General features: G+C 43.0%; 1 protein-coding gene across 5 annotated transcripts in view; it reads right to left on the bottom strand.

Moving 5' to 3' along the window:
• LOC135544531 (F-BAR domain only protein 2-like) overlaps window positions 1–20,307 on the bottom strand; it is a 112,550-nt gene that overhangs the window by 69,106 nt on the left and 23,137 nt on the right. For all 5 annotated transcript variants that reach the window (XM_064972208.1, XM_064972210.1, XM_064972209.1 and 2 more), the window contains exons 2-7: window positions 15,612–15,703; window positions 10,675–10,749; window positions 10,133–10,274; window positions 8,695–8,847; window positions 8,198–8,302; window positions 2,292–2,390 (exon numbers count right to left, since the gene is read on the bottom strand). In XM_064972208.1, coding sequence (XP_064828280.1) covers window positions 2,292–2,390; window positions 8,198–8,302; window positions 8,695–8,847; window positions 10,133–10,274; window positions 10,675–10,749; window positions 15,612–15,703 — 666 coding nt within the window. The remainder of the gene's footprint in view (window positions 1–2,291; window positions 2,391–8,197; window positions 8,303–8,694; window positions 8,848–10,132; window positions 10,275–10,674; window positions 10,750–15,611; window positions 15,704–20,307) is intronic.

Genomic DNA, 20,307 nt, shown 5'->3' with positions numbered 1-20,307 from the left:
TGGTTTCTATTCATGTCCAGAGAGGAGAGGGGTAGTATAACTAGAAAATGGCTGAGACATCATGCAGAATGCCACGCCACTGTTTAGACCCCAGCCCCAGGTTAACATGAAACTACACTTAACGCCAGGCTAGCCAGTGTGCCAAACAGCCAAACTGGGGCTGTGTGCATGTCGGTACACATTGTGGTCACCTGGCCAGTTAATGTGTGTGTGTGTGTGTGTTTGAGTCACTAGACCATATTAATTATTTAAGTGTGTCGATGTGTTTGGAAAATATGGATTGTTTAAGAGTGTGTTTACTTAACCATGTGTGTATACAGTGTAATGTCCATTTGCGTGTGCAGAGGCGTGGGGCACAAGGGCACATCCGATTTTCCCTGTTTTAAAACATTGCATAGATTACTAAAATTCATTTTTAAGCCCTTGTTTATCATCATTATTTAGTTGTATTTTTGAGGAGGCACACTGGACCAGGCAAAAATAACCCCCCCCCCCCCCCCCCCCCATTTGATTTGATCTTAGCTGCCGGTGATGGGCAGGACTCACAAGAGGTATGTTTGTCAATGAATTTGATTAAGCTATGCAGCCTATTGATTCCTTCTTGATGAATAAATCAAATAAAAATGTTTTGTTGTTTCTCTGTAATAACAGCCACCTAGCAATCTTATGAAGTTGGCTTCAGCTCGCCAGCGAGAATGGGAATCTCCCAACCTCACAACTGCCTACCAAGCCATTTCTGGCTATCAATCAGGTCATAGTTAGACAAGCTGCTCTCTTAGCTGGCATGCCTGCTGGAAATGTGGCTACACTTTAGAAAAGCAAGCTATTATAAATGTAATAAGACTCACATTCCTTTCAATATTTTACCCAGATTTTAGCAGAGAAGCAAATTAGGTTTCTAAATATAAATAAAAAAAAGCACCAGTCAGGAGGATACAAACAGCTCAAGAGGTATGCTTAGATACGGGGAAAAAATACTTGGTTCACAAGCAAATCAGGCACCTTATGATAAAGAATCTACAAATATCATGATATTATGATGCCATGATATGTGCCTGTATTGATCATGTATGTTATGATCCCATGTACTATGTTGTCATTTGGATGTAATATCATAGGGATGTTAATGCAGTATATTGAGATATGTGATTTTACAACAGTCAGAATGACACCCTCATTGAAATGACAATTTAACAGGTAAAGATAATTTATGCAAAAAAAATGGATTTGTTTTACATGGCATAAAATATTATGGTTCTAGATTGCAGATTCCATCCTCACACACTTTGTGCCCCCTCTAAAATAATGGGAGCAAGACACTCCTGTGCGTGTGTACATTATATTGACAGTGTGTGTATTTGTTTGTCTATAGTGCTGGTCAAGTAAGTGTACCGTGTGCGTGCGTGTTTGCATATCTGGGCCGAGTTTGAGTGCCTGTGGTCTAACTGATGAAGCAGTATCTTGCACGATTTGAATGGCCACATTCTCCCTCCCTTGCTCCGATCCCACCTCTCCCTCTCCCCTCCAACCTGGTTTGAAGGGTATTCATCACGGAATCACAATTACTTGGGCTGCCTGCGCGTCATTTCCCAGCTGTTTGGGACAGCACTCACCCACCTTTAGGCTCTATTTTAATTAAGCCCAGCCCAGCCTAGCCAAGCTAACAACGTTGTCCTTCTCCTGTTCAAATGCATGGTAAGACTGGGGCTTTATGGTAGAGAGTGGGGCTGTGGCTCCCCCTGTGGACACAACTAGGACTGCAGCAGCAACAGCCATTGCACAGTACACGCACAGTGGAGCGGAGTTTCTTTTGAGTTGTCTATTCCGTCAAGTAGTAAAACCTCTAGAATTTCTTTAAGAATATCTATCACAGAAGATAAACATTTGAGATAAAATGTTTTTAATGATATTATGTTGAAATTGGAATGATCAACATTGTAATTATCACTGATTCAGTACTATATGTACAGCAAAACACAGTTTTGTAAACACTTCTTAAGATCAGAGTGCGATGCCTAGTACAGTTGGCATGCCGTGCCTCTGGTTGCATGTTGAAGGTGTTTTAGATTGGTCGAGAGGGAGTTTTGATCAGTTTTTAATTGGTTGGTATAAACCACTGAATGGAAGGCTTCCTGGTTCTCAGTTAAACGATTAGAGTGATCAAAGACTACACTAATTCATCTGACACACAGTGAACCCATTGAGCAAAGGGACAGGACACAAACCCCACCCCACCCACAGGAATGTGTGTGTGTGTGTGTGAATGTACGTATGTGTGTGTGTTGACTCACCTCTCCGATCTGAACGTGTGTCTCGTCAACAGATTGTGCGTACGACTGAATGATATCCTTCATGTGAACGATGTGGCTCTCCTCGATGTTCTGAAATTTCTGGAACACAGAAAGAAAACACAAAGGAGTAAATATGCAGCAAATCATCCCCTTACAGTTAGGAGTCACTAAACTAGAGGAAAACAAATATGCCAGTAGAAGAGTTAGGATCCCGAGTTTTCCATGACGTTTGTCCTGAACAGGAAACACAACACCGGCTGATTTGTGTTTTGCATTTTGCATCCTACCTGCTGTATTCTTGTATTCTGAAAGTTACACAGAGTATCTTGAAAACCTGATTGCTGACATGCTAAATATTTTGGGACTATATCAACAATGGGACTAATGAAACAAATACCAAAAGACGTCATAAGATAAAAAGACTGCCTGCCCCTCTAGAGAATCTTTGTTTTAATTTCAACAACTGTCTACTTATGACTTGCTAGATGCCTTGTGAAAGATGGATGTAAAAAAAAAAGACATCCACTTGGGCTGGTTTGCTTGATCCTTTCTTGCTTCAGCTTTTTGCTCCGCAGAATCTTTAACCTTACAATCATTTCTGGTACCATCCCTTGGGTCTGCAAATATATATACACCCCCCCCCAGTTCAGAAAGGTGGTGACACATGTGGCCTAAATAATTTTTGCCCCAATTCCAAACTGTCTTGCCTGGCAAAAATTATAGAATCCTTGATAAATACTCAACATTAGATTGGTTTTAACTACAAAATATATACTAAAAAGTACAGTTGTGGACAAAAGTTTTGAGAATGACATAAATATTAATTTCCACAGTTTGCTGCTTCAGTGTCTTTAGATATTTTTGTCAGATGTTACTATGGAATACTGAAGTATAATTACAAGCATTTCATAAGTGTCAAAGGCTTGTATTGACAATTTGTATTTTATTACACCTTTATTTAACCAGGTAGGCTAGTTGAGAACAAGTTCTCATTTACAACTGCGACCTGGCCAAGATAAACCACAGCAGTTCGACACATACAACAACAGAGTTACAAATGGAATAAACAAATATACAGTCAATAATACAGTAGAAAAAAAAGATAAGCCTATATACAGTGAGTGCAAATGAGGAAAGATAAGGGAGGTAGGCAATAAATAGGCCATGGTGGCGAAGTAATTACAATATAGCAATTAAACATTGGAATGGTAGATGTGCAGATGATGAATGTGCAAGTAGGAGAAAGATAAAGAAAGGAGAAAGATAAAGAAATAAAGAAAATAAATACATTATGGGGATGAGGTAGTTGGATAGGCTGTTTACAGATGGGCTATGTACAGGTGCAGTGATCTGTGAGCTGTTCTGACTGCTGGTGCTTAAAGCTAGTGAGGTTGAAAAGAGTCTCCAGCCTCAGTGATTTTTGCAGTTCGTTCCAGTCATTGGCAGCAGAGAACTGGAGGGAGAGGCGGCCAAAGGAGGAATTGGCTTTGGGGGTGACAAGTGATATATACCTGCTGGAGTGCGTGCTACGGGTGGGTGCTGCTATGGTGACCAGTGAGCTGAGATAAGGTGGGGCTTTATCTAGCAGAGACTTGTAGATGACATAGAGCCAGTGGGTTTGGCGATGAGTATGAAGCAATGGCCAGCCAACGAGAGCGTACAGGTCGCAGTGGTGGGGAATATATGGGGCTTTGGTGACAAAACGGATGGCACTGTGATAGACTGCACCCAATTTGTTGAGTAGAGTTTTGGAGGCTATTTTATAAATGACATCGCCGAAGTCGAGGATCGGTAGGATGGTCAGTTTTACAAGGGTATGTTTGGCAGCATGAGTGGATGCTTTGTTGGGAAATAAGAAGCCGATTCTAGATTTAATTTTGGATTGGAGATGCTAAATGTGAGTCTGGAAGGAGAGTTTACAGTCTAACCAGACACCTAGGTATTTGTAGTTATCCACATACTCTAAATCAGAACCGTCCAGAGTAGTGCTGCTGGACGGGCAGGCAGGTGCGGGCAGTGATCAGCTGAAGAGCATGCATTTAGTTTTACTTGCATTTAAGAGCAGATGGAGGCTCGTCTGGAGGTTAGTTAACCCAGTGTCCAAAGAAGGGCCAGAAGTATACAGAATGGTGTCGTCTGCGTAGAGGTGGATCAGAGAATCACCAGCAGCAAGAGCGACATCATTGATGTATACAGAGAAGAGAGTCGGCCCGAGAATTGAACACTGTGGCACCCCCACCTTTTGCAGAATATCAGTCTGTCCCTGATGTTTTTCCTGGAGAGAAGTGGCTTCTTTGCTGCCCTTCTTGACACCAGGCCATCCTACAAAATTCTTTGCCTCACTGTGCGTTCAGATGCACTCACACCTGCCTGCTGCCATTCATGAGCAAGCTCTGTACTGGTTGTGCACCAATCCCGCAGCTAAATCAAATTTAGGAGACGGTCCTGGTGCTTGCTGGACTATCTTGGCCGCCCTGAAGCTTTCTTCACAACATTTGAACCGCTCTCCTTGAAGTTCTTGATGATCCAATTGATTTAGGTGCAATCTTACTGGCATCAATATCCTTGCCTGTGAAGCCCTTTTTGTGCAAACCAATGATGACGGCACATGTTTCCTTGCAGGTAACCATGGTTGACAGAGGAAACAATGATTCCAAGCACCACCCTCCTTTTGAAGCTTCCAGTCTGTTATTCGAACTCAATCAGCATGACAGAGTGATCTCCAGCCCTGTCCTCGTCAACACTCACACCCGTGTTAACGAGAGAATCACTGACATGATGCCAGCTGGTCCTTTTGTGGCAGGGCTGAAATGCAGTGGAAATGTTTTTTGGGGATTCAGTTCATTTGCATAGCAGAGGGACTTTGCAATTAATTGCAATTCATCTGATCACTCTTCATAACATTCTGGAGTATATGCAAATTGCCATCATACAAAATGAGGCAGCAGACTTTGTGAAAATGTATAGTTGTGTCATTCTCAAAACTTTTGGCCACAACTGTACACCAGTCAGGTTTCAGACCAGGTCATATAAAAAAATTCTGATACTTCTTTGGTTTTAAATAATGTTCTTAATTGTTTCATAAGAAGAAACACTGTGCGGCCCGTTTTATTGACCTGTCTAAAGCCTTCGACACCGTGGACCAATCATTACTTATTCAGAGTCTTTCATCAATTGGCCTGGACCTGGCTGTGTGTGGTTGGAATGTATTTAAAGGACAAAACACAGTGTGAATTTACTGGTGGTGTTAAATCAGGGTGTCCCACAGGGATTGATTCTTGGTCAGGTTCATTTCACTATTTACATAAAAAAGATTGTTTTTTCTGTAAGAAACTGACTTTCATCTGTATGCAAATGACAGTGTAGTGCATGATAATGCCCCCACAGCTGACCAGGCTCTGTCAGAGCTTCAATCAGTCTTTATTGCCCTGCTGAAAGCCTTTAACTACCAATTTCAGTTCAATGTATGTAAAACCAAGTATATGTTATTTTCCAAATCACGTAAAAATGTTTGATGATTTGTGCATATGTACTTTGGATGGTGCCCTCATTAATCGTGCCCCCGCTTATAAAATTTCTATTAGGACACGGTCCTGTCTTACTTTAAATAGCAGAAAACAAATAATTCACTTAACATTCATTCTGGTTATTGACTATGGCGATATCATCTATATGAATGCAGCTGCTACTCTATTGAAGCCATTTAATACAGTTTATCATAGCGCATTGCACTAGTGGTTAGAGCGTTGGAATAGTAACCGGAAGGTTACAAGTTCAAACCCCTGAGCTGACAAGGTACAAATCTGTCGTTCTGCCCCTGAACAAGGCAGTTAACCTACTGTTCCTAGGCCGTCATTGAAAATAAGAATTTGTTTTTAACTGACTTGCCTAGTTAAATAAAGGTTAAATAAAAAAATAATAATATTAATAATAATTACGGGTGATCAAAAACGCAATGATGTGTACTGAACCTATCAGAAAGCAGACTGGCCCTCTTTGAAGGCTAGTATATTGATACGTTGCACACTCAATGTCTATAAAGTACTCTTGCATAAACTTCTGCCATAGCTTACTACATTGTTAACCTTCAGACGTATAAGTTACCAGACCCGGAATCAGGGGTGACTAAACCTGGGGATCCATTCAAGCTCCACCGAGTTAGGTAAATCTGCTTTTAGTTTTTTTGTTGTGCCTCTCATGTGGAATGATATCCAAATGTTGGTGGAGTTGGTGCCTCTAGGGCAATTCAGGTGGATGTTAGAGGGCTTTTGACTGAATAATGTGTTTGTTTCATATGATTGTGTTTTGCTTTTCGTTTTTTCCGTGTTTGCTTTTCATGTATTGTGTAATTGATGTGTATATAGATAGGCTACGTAGCCAATAGTGTAACGGTGGTCTATTGATGTGTTGATGCAGGGCACATCTGCAAAAGAGACCGTAACCTCAGCATGACTCCCTGCTTAAATAAAAGGTTAAAAATATATATAAGGAAACACCAACATAAAAGTGTCTTAATAGGGCGTTAGGTCACCACGACCCACCAGAACAGCTTCAATGTGCCTTGGTGTGTGTAGCTTATAGATAACCTACATAACTAAGACAAATACTTTCTCCTGGTCAGGCAAGACTTTGGGCTCTGTCACGGTCTACGAAAAGAGGAATTCAAAAGAGCCCAATGTGTGTGTACAACAGAACATGTGCACCGTGTCCAATGCAGGAAAAACACTGCGTGGAAGGATTCCTCTTGGATTGATAAAAACACATGTATACATTTCCCTAAAGACTTCCTCTTTGTGCCCTGGCCACTTCCTTCTTGTGTGTGTCGTCTCTATTTGGGTGGTCTGGAAACGAAGGGACACCAACACAGATCCCCCTGCAGCACAAGGTGCCAATTATCCAGGGTGGGCCAGCCACAAGGAGCTGGGCTCATCTCTGGTCTCTGGGTTTGGAGCGGTCTGTGTGTGTGTGTGTGGGGGGGGGGTTATAAACGTTGGTGTTTACTCCCATCAAGTGCTGGCTGGAGAGAGTTTGGGGTAAACTGAGGAGAATGACTATAAATAATCATAAACTCCTAAATCACATGGTGGATAAAGAAGGGAAGATGAGCGTGCCTGACCACATAAACACATACATCGCAGACACACACACACACACGCGCTCACAAACTCGTAAAATGTGCACAAGCAAGGATATAGGCAATCTCATATTCTTTCACACACAAACATCCATGATTGCTCGAGCAAACACTACCACATTTAGTGTGTACACAAAAACGCACAACACACAGAGTACATTCACAGGCGAGCACACATGCATAAACCAGTATTCACTTCAGCCTACACTCAGACAGACAGATAAGAGACACAAATTCGAAACACACACACACACACGCAAGTGACGTCACAGAACACGTGCGCCCGCGCCGTGTTTATAAGTCATGTGCACATGTGTTGAATTTCAGATGAGCTGTCGACTGTGATCTAAGGAAGCAGAGCTGTCCTGCTGTTTTCTCTGGGGGGGAAACAGAAACGCTCCCCTAACTCAAACCAGTTTGGCCGTGTGTCTCGCTGCGGTGCAGGAGGATATGGAGGGCCAAATTCTGTTGATCTGATTTTAATTTAGAGTTGATCTAATCAGCCGTTCAGATGGTTCCAATCAGAGTTTTCCACAATGATTCCGTTAGGGAGGAAAAAACAAGCTGGAGATGATAAAGGCATGGAACACAGAACACACACAGCACGGAATACTGAGTGGTGGACACACACACACACACACACACACACACACACACTTAGAACATGCACATAAGAGTACAGTACACCACACACAAAAACAAGAAACACACAACCACATTCTACTGTGGTACTAGAAAGTGCACGGAATAACCAAATCACACAAACCCACACCTGCGCAGTTTCAGCCATCTTCTGTTCAAACTCGGACTTGGCTGTGGCGTATTTCTCCACAAGGCCCTTGTAGGCTTCTGTGGCTTTCTTGGCCTTCACTCCCGCCTGCAGAGAACAGAGAGAGACAGACAACAGGAAAATGGCCATCTGTTCTCATGTGTCACCATAAGCATTAGAGTCGCACAGTGCTCTATGGAGCAACAGATCTCGCCAGACCAGAGACACCAAACTACTACTCACAACAACCAACCACAGTATGTGATTCAGAAACAGATTGTGGCAGTAAACAGTTCATCTGGCTTTACTATTACGTATGTACATAATGACAGACTTGGGTAGAGAATGGGCTAGTGATAGGAGGTATTAGGAATCTACAGCTGCACACCTATTGTCTTTGGTTGTCTACCTGTGATTTCCCACATTCCCACCTTGTCCACATTGCTCTGTGTGGCTCTCTCTTATAGTAGTTTGGTCTAGTGTACTTAAGTCTAGTGTACCTTGTCCACTTCTCTCTGTGTGGCTCCCTCCTTGCGGAGTCTCTCCTGATCCACAGTTTTGGCGTTGTAGTTCTCCTTGGACTTCTGTAAGGCCACCCCGGTTGTCTGGATGGTCTGTACTGCCCCATTAGTGGATGCCACCTCCTCCTTCGTCTGAACAAGGCAGGGGAGGAGACAACAACCATTTAAACAATCACGTTAGTATAGTTTGAAAATACAATTTTTTGAAACCGCCTTAACGGCAACAAAGATAATTAAAATAGAAGAGATTGGTTAAAACCACATTCGCATGAAGAGAGGGAGAGAGATAGGCGCTGTGTGTGACAACATTTTTGTCATGCTGAAAGCACTAAACACATCTCCGCCGCTAATTCACAGTCCCTTTTTTCGTTTGTTCGACTGGGACCTCCTGACTCATGCATAAGACGACGCTCCGACATTGGAGGCTGCCGAGGGAAGGACGGCTCATCATAATGTCTGGAACGGAGCGAATGGAATGTCATCGAACCATGCGTTTGATGCCTTTGATACCATTCCACCTAGTCCGCTCCAGCCATTACCACGAGCCCGTCCTCCCCAATTAAGGTGCTACCAACCTCCTGTGCACTCCGAGTCTAAATCGAGCAGGGAGAGAGAGAGAGAGAGGCGTCTAAAATGCAGGCTTCAAAGCACAGCCCTGGCACGACAGCAACAACTAGCCTAGCTACTACTGATCAGCAGACTTTGGCAGGCTAAAAGACTGATCAAACAGAACCCCTGCTTTGTTACTCTCTAGAGAAATGAAATGATTAATCACAAGCAGAACTTCATGGTTACTTTAGGAGGCTCCTCTAGAGTAGTGACATCATGTCTGCAAGCTGATCATGGGTGAGATCATTCAGGATGGGCCATTTTCTATAACAGAATCAATAAAGCCAATAGAACTCAGAACGGGTAAACACATTACACGTTAACTGGAAGATGGGTCAGATCCACAAGCAGGGAGGGAAGACTAATCAAGCTCAACAGCTACACAGTGTGGCTACTGCAGGCAGGACAGTGAATCCCAGACAAAACACACGCATTATCTCCAGAATCTGTAGAATCACTCTACTAAAACTCTTCCCCATAGTGGTGACTGAAAGGAATCAACTTTATTGATCTTGAGGGTGAACATAGGTTTATCCCCAGCAGCAGCCAATGTGGACAAACAGTACGGACACACAGACATACAAAAGGACAGACTAGCTGATGCGTAAAGGTACAAAGCAGTGGTGCTCTGTAGCTCAGTTGGTAGAGCATGGCTTTGGCGTTTGCAATGCCAGGATAGTGGGTTCGATTCCCAGAGCCAACCATACATTCAAAATGTATACACGTACGACTAAGTTGCTTTGGATAAAAGCATTTGCTCAATGGCATATTATTAGTGTGTTGTTGTGTGCAGTTTTCCATGCCATACCTTTTTGTGGACCTTGGCCTGGTCGTCCACATACTTCTGCACATCTTTGATAAGCTCCTGTAGCTTCCTCACTAGCTCCAGGTGGCAGCTGGCCAGCTTCTCTGTGGACATCTTAAACACATCCCACACCGGGGCAAATGTTCTGCAGGACACACATGGGCACGCAGGCACACACACTTTATTAACTGGAGTGTGTTCAGTGGCGCATTCAGGGAAGACTTTGTTATCTTTAAATAGGGAGGGTTGATAGGGAACACAAACTCAACGCTCTTCCCCAAAGTCCCCACCAGGATAGTAAAAACAAGGAAAATTGTCCCTTGCGAGGACATTTCACACATCCCCGTGAGGATAAAGACTATTTCAAGCTTTGGGGTTAGGGTTAGAATTAAGGTAAGGGGTAAGGTGTAGGAGTTAGGTTTAGGTTTTGGGTTACAGGTCCGGGAAAATAGGATTTTGAATGGAAATCTATTTTAGGTCCTCACAAGGATAGAAGAACAAAGTGTGTGTGTGTGTGTGTGTGTGTGTGTGTGTGTGTATCTTACCCAAGCTGAGAGAAGTTGCCAGCTGACTTGGCAAGTTTGGTCATTGACCTGGCATAGACCTCTTCTATGGTAGCCCTAGAGGGACAAAACACATCACGTCATTACCTTCGTAATTTTTACCTACTGAATCAGTAACATCACTCAGTATGCGTTCCAAATGGATTCCCTATATAGTGCACTACTTTTGACCCTATGGGCCCCTAGTCAAAAGCAGTCCACTGCATAGGAAACAGGCTGCTATTTGGGATTCATCCTCAGTCTCTTCTGAATAAGTTCAACCAATATACATCCAACAACACACTATTAAAAGCCCTCAAAACCTCTACCAGTTGTAATGAGTTTTAATTGAGTGATTACAAGTACTGTACATGTAAGTCAAAGCATAAGACTACTCCACTCCCACAAAACACACACACACACACACACACACGTAACATATATGTTTGACTGCAGGCACAAAGTTGAGTGTTGCTTGGGCTTTGCTTTGACTAAGTGTGGCTCATCTAGTAGCGAGAGCTGCTCGTCACAGTCTCCCATCTAGTGTCATATCGAAGCACAGAAAGGAAAGAATTGCCCATCCCTCCCCTTTATTCCTCCCTCATCATCCCCCATTTCTCCTGCATGGAAGTGACAGAAGTAAAAACTTAAAACGTTGGTTTAGTGGAGGCCTGAATTATGCATGTGTCATTTACTAAGCCTCCCACTGCAGTCACGTCAGCACGGGAGGAGAAGAGGGTCAGGCAGGGGGAGCGGGAGCAAGCACGCATTCGCACGGCACGCACGTACTCAGTCAGGCACAAAGACAGAACCTACCTTCACTAACAGATATTAGTGTAACTTAGCCTAGATGCACGGGAACGCAACCAAACAAAGGTTTATAGAATTTATTCTTGACAGGTTACCATGGTTGGTCAATAATAAAATAGCCCCAGTTCCCAAATCCATAACTCAAGTCTCTCACAAAGACACACAGAAAAATACATGACTCCACAGAGAATAAACACACTCCAGGTGTGTAAATACTCTCTGGGCCAAGACAATTCTCCCCTCCTAAAAGCTCATTTATGCTTGATCCAAAAATGTGGTCGGAGGCTCCGTATGGATGGTGTGATGGAGCCACCGGAGGCACGTAGCGGCCAAATTGAGCTCCGTACCGCATCGCCATGCGCCTCTCAAATTTTGTAACAATGCGGAGAGCTCCGTATAACTCTGCATTGACATGATTGGTTGATGGTAGGTGGAGGGCAGGAGGTCCTGTATAAACACAAACTCACTTCCTTGATTACTTCCTTCACAACAGCTCTGCGCTGCTCCGCAAAGTGCAAGAAGTATGAATGACCGGTCTTCTGCAGAGGCCACATCACCATAAATTCTTGCACGGCCAATGCAGACGTCGGATTGACCGTGCAGCACCTTTGACTCACACAGACCTGCCTGCACCCCTCCACTCCAAACTAAAACACTCAAAGTTACTGACGAAACCTCACTTAAATCTATTTATCTTTGACTTAAACATTGATTGTACAAAACATTAAAGACACCTGCTCTTTCATTGACATAGACTAACCAGGTGAATCCTATGATCCCTTATTGATGTCACTTGGAGGGATCATATAAGGGATCATAGATGAAGGAGGAGACCGGTTAAAGAAGGATTTTTAAGTCTTGAGACATGGATTGTGCATGTGTGCCATTCAAACGTTGTATGGGCAAGACAAAATATTTAAGTGCCTTTGAACAGGGAATGGTAGTAGGTGCCAGGCGCACCGGCTTGTGTCAAGAACTGCAACGCTGCTAACTTTTTCACACTCAACAGTTTCCCGTGTGTATCAAGAATGGTCCACCACCCAAAGGATATCCAGCCAACATGACAACTGTATGAAGCTTTGGAGTCAATAGGCCAGCAGAATTAAGGCTGTTCTGATGGCAAAAGGGGGGGTGGGTGGGGTGCAACTCGTCCTTAATGTTTGTATACTCAGTTTATAGATAGATACAAGTTAACAACTCCCTGCAGGACGAATATTGGTTGTGTGTTTGAGAGGCCTGGGAAACAGGCCACAGTCATAACAGCAGGCAATCACTTTACACAATACAGTACTGTAGGTGCATGTCTGTTTCTGGCCACCAGAGAGAGTCACGGTGCAGTGTTTCTGAGATATGAGAGACTTCCTCAAAGGAACGGTCACAGAAAACCCAGATCCAGTCACATGAGAAGAATGATTCTGATGGGTAGGTAAGTGTGCAAGATGAGTTTCAGTTCACAGAGGAGTAAAAGATATAGCATAGGCCTAATCCTCAGATGTAGGCTAGTAAGCTACACCACAGGCCGTGTCTACACTTGACACTTGCATGTGACTTCTGCTATCAGAATATGAATATCGTATTGAAAAAACGGGTCAAGACACAGAAAAGTCGCATTGCGGTCTGATGGTGTTCAGGTCCGGCTGAGCACCTCAGGGGGTGGTCAGGGATGCATTGTGTGTGGATTTCTCCTCAGTCTGGACACAATCAGGCTTCCGAAAGTGCATAAATTGGGCGACGTCATCAGCACTCGGACCACACACCTCCAGAAAACGTGTTTTTGGAGCGAGGCGCCTTTTCATTATAGTGTTGGAGGAAATGTGTTCATAGCGTGTGAGGAACGTGTTTGCTGGTCTTGTAAATTCTAGCCAGCTAGCTAATATTTAGAACAATTATTTTTTGTTGGACTAGAGCTATGCTAACCAGTTTGGGGTGCAGCGAGTTAGAGGGACATGAACAAAGGCAAACAAATATATATATATATTTTGTTTGTTAAGGAGCTCAGGTCATGCTTTCAACTTACTCTTGAAAGTATTATAGATGGAATGCACAAGGTGCAATTTCAAAATTGGGTAGTGCATCAGCAGTTTTCCTCATCATGTCACTCACTGCAGACCTTAGAGAGCTACACTGAACAAAAAGATAAATGCAACATGTAAAGTGTTTGTCCCATGTTTCATGAGCTGAAATAAAAGATCCCCGAAATGTTCCATAATGCACAAAAAGCGTATTTCGCTCAAATTTTGTGCACAAATTTGTTTACATCCCTGACAGGTGTGGCATATCAAGAAGCTGAGTAAACAGCATGATCATTACACAGGTGCACCTTGTGCCAGGGGGGCAATAAAAGGCCACTCTAAAATGTGCAGTTTTGTCAGATGTCTCAAGTTTTGAGGGAGCGTGCAACTGGCATGCTGACTGCAGGAATGTCCACCAGAGCTGTTGGCAGAGAATGAGTGTTACCACAAGCCGCCTCCAACGTCATTTTAGAGAATTTGGTATTTCCTAATGTTTGGTATACTCAATGCATTTTGGTGAGTACAAACGTCTGTGGAGAAAGTAGATGAATATTGCAGCATTTCATACCACCCATTTACAGTCCCCTTTAGCTCTACTCAACACAGAGAATTTGCTGTGGAAGGTGTCTGTGGTGTAGCCCATTCACACAGGCTTAGGCCTATTTAGGCCACACAATACAGTGTAAAACACGGGCCTAGTGGACTGCATAACTGTAGTGTCTAAATCATAACAAGACCTTAATCCTACCTTCCTTGCCAATTCCTCTCACACCTTGAGATGTCTTGCATTGTGTCTGAGCTCTATATTTATAACCTCATCTTCTAAAATGTTTGATGGTGGAATTCCATCAAATTCTACAGGAATTCCGAATGCTTACCTTCAGGCCAGGCTGGCCCACACAGAAATGTGATCATCACTTTTTCACTCATGCCACCCTTTCATCATTAGGGATCCAGTGCTTCCCCTAGGATGTTTTTCAGCAGCGGTGACAGGCTTAGGGGGAAATGTGGTGCTGCTAAATGCATGGTTATAAGTTATACTGAACAAAAATATAACACACAACATGCAATGATTTTACTGTTACAGTTCATTTGAGGAAATCAGTCAATTGAAATAAATTCATTAGGACCTAATCTATGGATCATTCTTGATACACACAGAAAACAGTTTAGCGTGAAGAACTAAACCAGAAGAGTTGCAGTTCTTGACACACACTAACCGGTGCGCCTGGCACCTACTACCATACCCCGTTCAAAGGCACTTTCTATTTTGTCTTGTTCACCCTCTGAATGGCACACATACACAATCCATGTCTCAAGTCCTAAAAATCATTATTTAACCGGTCTCCTTCCCTTCATCTACACTGATTGCAGTGGATTTAACAAGTGACATCAATAAGGGATCATATCTTTCACCTGTCCAATCTATGTCATGGAAAGAGCAGGTGTTCTTAATGTTTTTCCCACTCAGTGTATATAAGTCAAGTAATTGATTAACTACAACACTGGTTCCCTCTACAGCAAATAGGTTGTCTAGCCCTAGTCTCCCAATTATTTTAACCTACTTTAAGTGATTGATTAACTTGAGAATGCAATGTGGTTACCCGTACTAATGAAAAAGTGAGTATGTTGGGAAAAGAAATGGAAAATAGGTTCCATAAAGTCTTGAGACAATTCTGTGTCTATAAATCATCTATCGATGTCAATGGCAAATGGGTGCAAATCTTGAGAGGCGTGTGAATCTCAAGTTAGGGTTAGGCTATGAACGAATGCCAAATAACAAGTCAAACAGAAAATCCCCAACATTTAATTTGCATAACCATTGAACTGGAAGACTGAAAACAACACCTGCACTGAGAGAAAGCCAGACAGATCATTTCATGTTCAAACAGATGGTCAACTCAAAGGTAAACTTGAAAAAGAGGGCTGAGTGATTTTGAAAGTAAGCCTCGAGATTCAAATTCACCTCTGTGATGAGAAGAACAACATTGGGTTAAAAGGCTCAAAATGAGAGTGAGTGGAAGTTTAACTAAGAACCATCATTACCATGGTTACAACCATCTTTAGCACATGACATAGCATAAAACAGATGTGGAACCAGGCTAACCAACAACGTACCTTTCTCTGATGAAATCAGTAAGTTCCTTGGAGGAGATTTGGCCATGCTTCATGTTATGGTAGAGAACATCAAATCCATTGTTTTTTTCACCCTGGGGTAAAAAAACAACAGCAAACAGATGGTTAGTAAACTGAAATACCAGTAGGCAGTAAGCCTAAATCCACTGAGAACACCAAACACTCTATAGTGTTCCCTTGACTTTGAGTTAAGCGTTTCCTCCATGCTTTACCGCGCTGGCATTCTCCACTATCAGCGTTCTCATGGTCTGCATGGCTGTCAGCTGCATCCTCAGCAGCCTTGACTGGTCCACCATAGTCATCCTGGCCATAGTGTTCAGGTTCTACTATGCTCCCTATACAGTTCTATGGTCCCTACAATACTTCTAACGGTCCCTGTACGATTATATGCTGCCTAAAACATTTCTACAATCCCCATACATTAAGCATGTTCCGAATAACGTTGAAGGTGCAGGTTGACGATAGGTCTTCAACAGTCAGACTGTGTCGATAGTGGCCCCATCTGTGACAGTGGATGACAGTGTTTGTTTGTGTGTCAGTAACCATCACTACTCTGGAGAAGGGTGTCCAGTTGCACCACGGGGATTTAAAAATGCATTAAAAATGCATCACTAGGGCTGTGGCGGTCATGGAATTTTGGATACTGGTAACTGGCCAGGCAAATGGCCACGGTTTTTGTAATAACTGCACCTTGCTTGCACCTTTCTATGTTTCAGCAAGGAGCAACAAAGTCTCATCATCTTAAGAGTCCATGTACCGCAGAAACATCCATCTTCAGTCAAATGTTAGTTAAAAAATAATATATATATTATTTTTTAACTAACGGTTATTTTATTTTCATGACGGCCTTCATCTGTAACCGTCGGTTACACAGTAATTGTGCCAGCCCTATACACCACCACTCAATAATTAATATGCCGTGGACATGTGTAAAACTGTCTGTTTGGCTACTTTAAAAATGTCGATCTGTAGTTCAAACAATAAGAAAGCGACCACCCCACCTCTGTTTTGGTAAACAGCTGAGGGATGGGGCTGGAGAATTGTAACTACCAGGAACTACTGTTCCTGGGGTCCAGCAACATTAAGGCAGTTATATACAATTTAAAATATTACATCACATAACACTTTTCACAGCACAGTAAGTGTGTTCCTTCAGGCCACTACTCTACTATCACATACAGTGGGGCAAAAAAGTATTTAGTCAGCCACCAATTGTGCAAGTTCTCCCACTTAAAAAGATGAGAGGCCTGTAAATGTTCATCATAGGTACACTTCAACTATGACAGACAAAATGAGAAAAAAAATCCAGAAAATCACATTGTATGATTTTTAATGAATTTATTTGCAAATTATCGTGGAAAATAAGTATTTGGTCACCAACAAACAAGCACGATTTCTGGCTCTCACAGACCTGTAACTTCTTCTTTAAGAGGCTCTGTCCTCCACTCGTTACCTGTATTAATGGCACCTGTTTGAACTTGTTATCAGTATAAAAAACACCTGTCCACAACCTCAAACAGTCACACTCCAAACTCCACTATGGACAAGACCAAAGAGCTGTCAAAGGACACCAGAAACAAAATTGTAGACTTGCACCAGGCTGGGAAGACTGAATCTGCAATAGGTAAGCAGCTTGGTTTGAAGAAATCAACTGTGGGAGCAATTATTAGGAAATGGAAGACATACAAGACCACTGATAATCTCCCTCGATCTGGGGCTCCACGCAAGATCTCACCCCGTGGGGTCAAAATGATCACAAGAATGGTGAGCAAAAATCCCAGAACCACACGGGGGGACCTAGTGAATGACCTGCAGAGAGCTGGGACCAAAGTAACAAAGCCTACCATCAGTAACACACTACGCCGCCAGGGACTCAAATCCTGCAGTGCCAGACGTGTCCCCCTGCTTAAGCCAGTACATGTCCAGGCCCGTCTAAGGTTTGCTAGAGAGCATTTGGATGATCCAGAAGAAGATTGGGAGAATGTCATATGGTCAGATGAAACCAAAATATAACTTTTTGGTAAAAACTCAACTCGTCGTGTTTGGAGGACAAAGAATGCTGAGTTGCATCCAAAGGACACCATACCTACTGTGAAGCATGAGGGTGGAAACATCATGTTTTGGGGCTGTTTTTCTTCAAAGGGACCAGGACGACTGATCCGTGTAAAGGAAAGAATGAATGGGGCCATGTATCATGAGATTTTGAGTGAAAACCTCCTTCCATCAGCAAGGGCATTGAAGATGAAACGTGGCTGGGTCTTTCAGCATGACAATGATCCCAAACACACCGCCCGGGCAACGGAGTGGCTTCGTAAGCATTTCAAGGTCCTGGAGTGGCCAAGCCAGTCTCCAGATCTCAACCCCACAGAAAATCTTTGGAGGGAATTGAAAGTCCATGTTGCCCAGCAACAGCCCCAAAACACCACTGCTCTAGAGGAGATCTGCATGGAATGGGCCAAAATACCAGCAACAGTGTGTGAAAAGCTTGTGAAGACTTACAGAAAAAGTTTGACCTCTGTCATTGCCAACAAAGTGTATATAACAAAGTATTGATATAAACTTTTGTTATTGACCAAATACTTCTTTTCCACCATAATTTGCAAATAAATAAATTAAAAATCCTACAATGTGATTTTCTGGATTTTTTCCTTCTCATTTTTTCTGTCATAGTTGAAGTGTACCTATGATGAAAATTACAGGCCTCTCATCTTTTTAAGTGGGAGAACTTGCACAATTGGTGGCAGAGTGCGTGTCTTATGCGTGTGTCTCTCCCCACTGTTCCATCAGCTGAATTTTTATCAGTTTAAAAAAATCTGATTCTACTGCTTTAGTTACCGGATGTAACCATGGCTCTACAAAGAACTGTGCGCCTCCCATAGTCTGTTCTTGACTTGGGACTGTGAAGACACCTTTGGTGGGATGTCTTGTGGGGTATGCATGGGTGTCTGAGCTGTTTACTAGTAGTTTAAACAGACAGCTTGGTGCATTCAGCATGTCAACACTTCTTACAAAAACAAGTAGTGATGAAGTCGATCGCTCTTCCACCTTGAGCCAGGAGAGATTGACATTCATATTATTAACGTTAGCTCTCCGTGTACATTTAAGGGCCAGCCGTGCTGCCCTGTCCTGAGCCAATTGTCATTTTGGAGGTCCCTCCTTGTGGCACCTAACCCACACGACTGAACAGTAGTCCAGGTGCGACAAAACTAGAGCCTGCAGAGGTCCTTTGCTAGATATTGCATTTCATACACGTGGGGAAGCAGCTCCTCACCTAAAGACATTCTGGTTTGATCATACACACACACTGAAGGTATTTCTTCCAATTATTTATTGAAGAGCAAGTTGTGTTTTGTCCATGTAGACTATTTATTCATTCGGTCACTTACGAACCTTCAACAGTTCTAAGATAACTTATCCACCATCTCAAACCTCGACAGCAAAGTGTTTATGTTTAATAATTTCTTTATTTCAATTAGCTGAGCTCTAAGGGATGTGGCTAATTGACACAGCTGATTTTAACCGCCTGCCATTTCAAATAGGTGTCCCCTATTTAGGTGTCCCCCATAAGCTAGGTGAGCCACGGTTTTAAAAGGCGCCAATGTATTATTCATGGTTAACTTGCTCTGGAAATGCAGTTTTAAAAGAAACACTACTTTTGACCTGTTTTTATCTCGACCTTTGTTTTAAGCATTAAGTAGTTGAATAAGGCCATTTCTTTCACAATACAGCTGAATCATTAACTCTATTCACAGCAGAGGAGACAATAGGGCTGACACAGTAACACTGCTAATGTACCTCAAATACCAAACCGACAGGGAGAAAGAGCACTGGGTAGGTCAGCATTATAAATACACTGAACAAAAATATTAAGGCAACATGTAAAGTGTTGGTCCCATGTTTCATGAACTGAATTTTTTTTAAATCCCAGAAATGTTTCATACACATTAAAAGCTTATTTCTCCCAAATGTTTTGCACAAATTTGTTTACATCCCTGTTAAATGAGCATTTCTCCTTTTCCAAGATAATCCATCTACATGACAGGTGTGGCATATCAAGAAGCTGATTAAACAGCATGATGATGGGGTCCTCCCGAGTGGCGCAGTAGTGGTCTAAGGCACTGCATCGCAGTGCATGAGGCGTCATTACAGACCTGGGCTCGATCCGAGGCTGTGTCACAACTGGCCCCATAGGGCGCCACACGATTGGTCCAGCGTCGTCCGGGATAGGGGAGGGTTTGACTGGGGAGGGGGGGGGGGGCTTTACTTGGCTCAACGCGCTCTAGCAACTCCTTGTGGTGGGTCGGGAGGTCGCCTCTGACAAGTTGGTGCAGCTGGCTTCCGGGTTAAGCGGGCGGATGTTAAGGAGCATGGTTTGTGGGGTCGCATGACTCGACCTTTGCCTCTCCCGAGCCTGTTGAGGAGTTGCAGCGATGATGAATTGGATATCACGAAATTGGGGAGAAGGGGGTAAAATACACACAAAAAAAACAGCATGATCATTACACCTTGTGCTGGGGACAATAAAAGGTCACTTTAAAAATGTGCAGTTTTGTCACACAATGCCACAGCAATGTCCACCAGAACTGTTGCCAGATAATTTAATGTTAATTTCTCTACCATAAGCTGCCTCCATCGTCATTTTAGAGAATTTGGCAGTACGTCCTACCGGCCTCACAAT

The sequence above is a fragment of the Oncorhynchus masou genome, chromosome 8, assembly GCF_036934945.1.
Source record: "Oncorhynchus masou masou isolate Uvic2021 chromosome 8, UVic_Omas_1.1, whole genome shotgun sequence".
NCBI classification, from domain to species: Eukaryota; Metazoa; Chordata; class Actinopteri; order Salmoniformes; family Salmonidae; genus Oncorhynchus; species Oncorhynchus masou.
This window is presented reverse-complemented; position numbering and strand designations above follow the sequence as displayed.